The sequence below is a fragment of the Carlito syrichta genome, unplaced genomic scaffold (genome assembly GCF_000164805.1).
Source record: "Carlito syrichta isolate Samal-C Ts95f unplaced genomic scaffold, Tarsius_syrichta-2.0.1 Scaffold309479, whole genome shotgun sequence".
NCBI lineage: Eukaryota > Metazoa > Chordata > Mammalia > Primates > Tarsiidae > Carlito > Carlito syrichta.
This window is the reverse complement of record NW_007253575.1, coordinates 322,959-325,350: the sequence shown is the minus strand read 5'-3', so window position 1 is coordinate 325,350 and position 2,392 is coordinate 322,959. Positions and strand designations below refer to the sequence as shown.

Here is a 2,392-nt window from a genome sequence, read left to right as displayed (position 1 = left end):
GCCTCGACCTGCTGGGCTCCGGCGATCCTTCTGCCTCAGCCTTCCAAGTAGCAGGAATTACAGGCATGCGCTACCACGCCCAGCTGATTTTTTGATTTTATTGTAGAGATGAGATCTCGCTGCCCTAGCGGGTCTCGAACCCACGGGCTCAGGCAATCCACTCACCTCAGCCTCCCAAAGGCGCGGGATTACAGGCTGAGCCACCAAGCCCGGCAACCCTCTCACTATGTAGGGAACACACTGCATGGACAATGCTTGCAATGAGAGTGGTCTGTCTTCACAGGAGGCCTGACATCAACATAGCAGGACAACATCTGTCTAGGTCAACTGTCGCCTTAGAAGTTGGGTCAGAGAAGATACAGTGATCTTGACTGGTCTTTTTCCAAACCATGTTATTATCAGTAGTGACCTCATTGATTTCTGAGGGAATGTCACTCTTCGTTTCAAGACTTCAGCCAGTTTTCCCACGTTGACAGTGATTCTTCCTTCCCAATCATATGATTTTTTTTTTCTAAATTCATTTGTCAAAACAAGGCATGTTTAAGAGTAGATACTTTTGTAATCCCAGCACTTTGCAAGGCCAAGGCAGGAGGATCTCTTGAGGCCAGAAGTTCAAGATCAGCTTGAACAAAAAAGTGAGACCGCATCTCTATATAACATAGAAAAATTAGCTGGGCGTGGTGGCATGCACCTGTAGTTCCAGCTATTTGGGAGGCTGAAGCGGAGGATCACTTAAGCCCAGGAGTTTGAGGCTGCAGTGAGCCAAGACTGTGCCACTATACTCCAGCGTGGGTGACAGAGTGAAACTCTGTCTCAAAAAAAGAGATACCTTTGGAAGATGGGACTCGGAGTAAGGAAAAGAGGAAGAAGAAAAAGGAGACATATAGGCTCTTGATACTGTGAGGGAAAAAAATGAATTCATTCAATAGTCATGTATTGATTACTTACAGTGTTCCAGGCATTCTACTGGTTGCTGATATATAGCAATGAACAAGACAGACATGATCTCTGTTGTCATAGAGCTTACAGTCTAGCCTCATAAGGTTATTGCCACTTCTGGCTTCATTAATTGTTTAAGTTGATCACAGTGTAATATTGATGCAATCTGGATCATGGCTTTGAATCCAGAGTGGGCTAAGACCATGGCTTTGCTTCATAGACACAGACCTCAACCCCAGCTTAGGTGATACTGTACAAAAAAGCATGTTGTTAGATCAAAGTAAAAATAATTCCCTTACTTGAAAATCAAGAGAGTTAATGGGGCATTAATGTTTTCTTTATAGATAAAGTGCGGTACTGATCCTAATCCAATAAATGATAGCTTGTGAAGAAAAATGATTTTTTTTTTTTTAATAATGACACACCTCTCTCAAAAATGATATGGGCTTGACGGTGGCTCATGTCTATAATCCCAGCATTTTGGGAGGCTGAGGCAGAAGGACTGCTTGAGGCCAGGAGTTTGAGACCAGTCTGGGGGAAAAAAAATTAGCCAGGTGTGGTGGTGTGTGCATATAGTCCCAGCCTCTTAGGAAGCTGAGACAGGGCCATCATCTGAGCTCAAGAGGTCAAGGCTATGGTGAGCCGTGATTGTGTCACTGCATTCTAGCCTGGATGACAGAGTGAGAGCCCTACCCTCCCCCACCCAAAAAAAGAGTATGGACTGTGAGTTTCTGCTCTTCATCTTATGAAACTCATAAATTTGAGTTATAGTTTGCCAAGTACTAAGAGAACCTTGACAAAGCAGGCTAAAACTGTCAGTGCCTGCTTTGCAGATTTTGCTGAACATTGCATACTTTATTTTTTATCTGTGAGGAAACATACTTGTATCTGACTAAAAACCTCTGTTCCTTTCAGAGCAAAATGGCATCATCTACCTTCCTGCACCAGAACGATGATGGCAGATCCCTCTCCTTCAGTTCTCTTTCCTCTGGGGGCCATGGTCTCATCTGTTCTCCACAGACTCAAGTCCAATGCTCGAAGCTCTCAACCCACCCACACTCGCATGGGTGCTATAGGATTGAGCATTTATGACAGAAAGATAGAGGCTGCAAAAAGACTGTCAGCCTTCAGCCTCTTTTATCACATTTGGTTTTAAATACAACTTGTCTCATGATACAACACTTCACTACATTCCATTTGTCAACTGTGATTTATGAGTAGATTAGAGACTCTCCAAGCTGGACAGAACCTTCTTGGGCAGGAAATGTCTCCCACAGGGCCTTTGACTTGAGCATCCAGCCTCTACTTGAACAACATGTGAAGGACACCTCAGTAACTTGTAACAGGGCCTTTCTCATTCATCTTCTTTCATGAGAAGTTTTATTGTACAAGAGCTTCTAACATCATGGGCACCATGACTGTGAGCCTAGGTCAGGTTGGACCCTTTTGAGAG

At 44.0% G+C, this 2,392-nt stretch overlaps 1 protein-coding gene across 2 annotated transcripts in view; it reads left to right on the top strand.

The window, feature by feature from the left end:
- The window catches only part of LOC103269766 (major histocompatibility complex class I-related gene protein), a 19,653-nt gene extending 17,611 nt beyond the window's left edge, over window positions 1-2,042 (top strand). Inside the window, exon 6 of one of the 2 annotated variants that reach the window (XM_021717228.1) lies at window positions 1,855-2,042. In XM_021717228.1, coding sequence (XP_021572903.1) covers window positions 1,855-1,895 — 41 coding nt within the window. In that variant the 3' untranslated portion in view covers window positions 1,896-2,042. The remainder of the gene's footprint in view (window positions 1-1,854) is intronic. The other variant, XM_021717229.1, reaches the window with a different exon arrangement.
- Window positions 2,043-2,392: the final 350 nt, after the last annotated feature.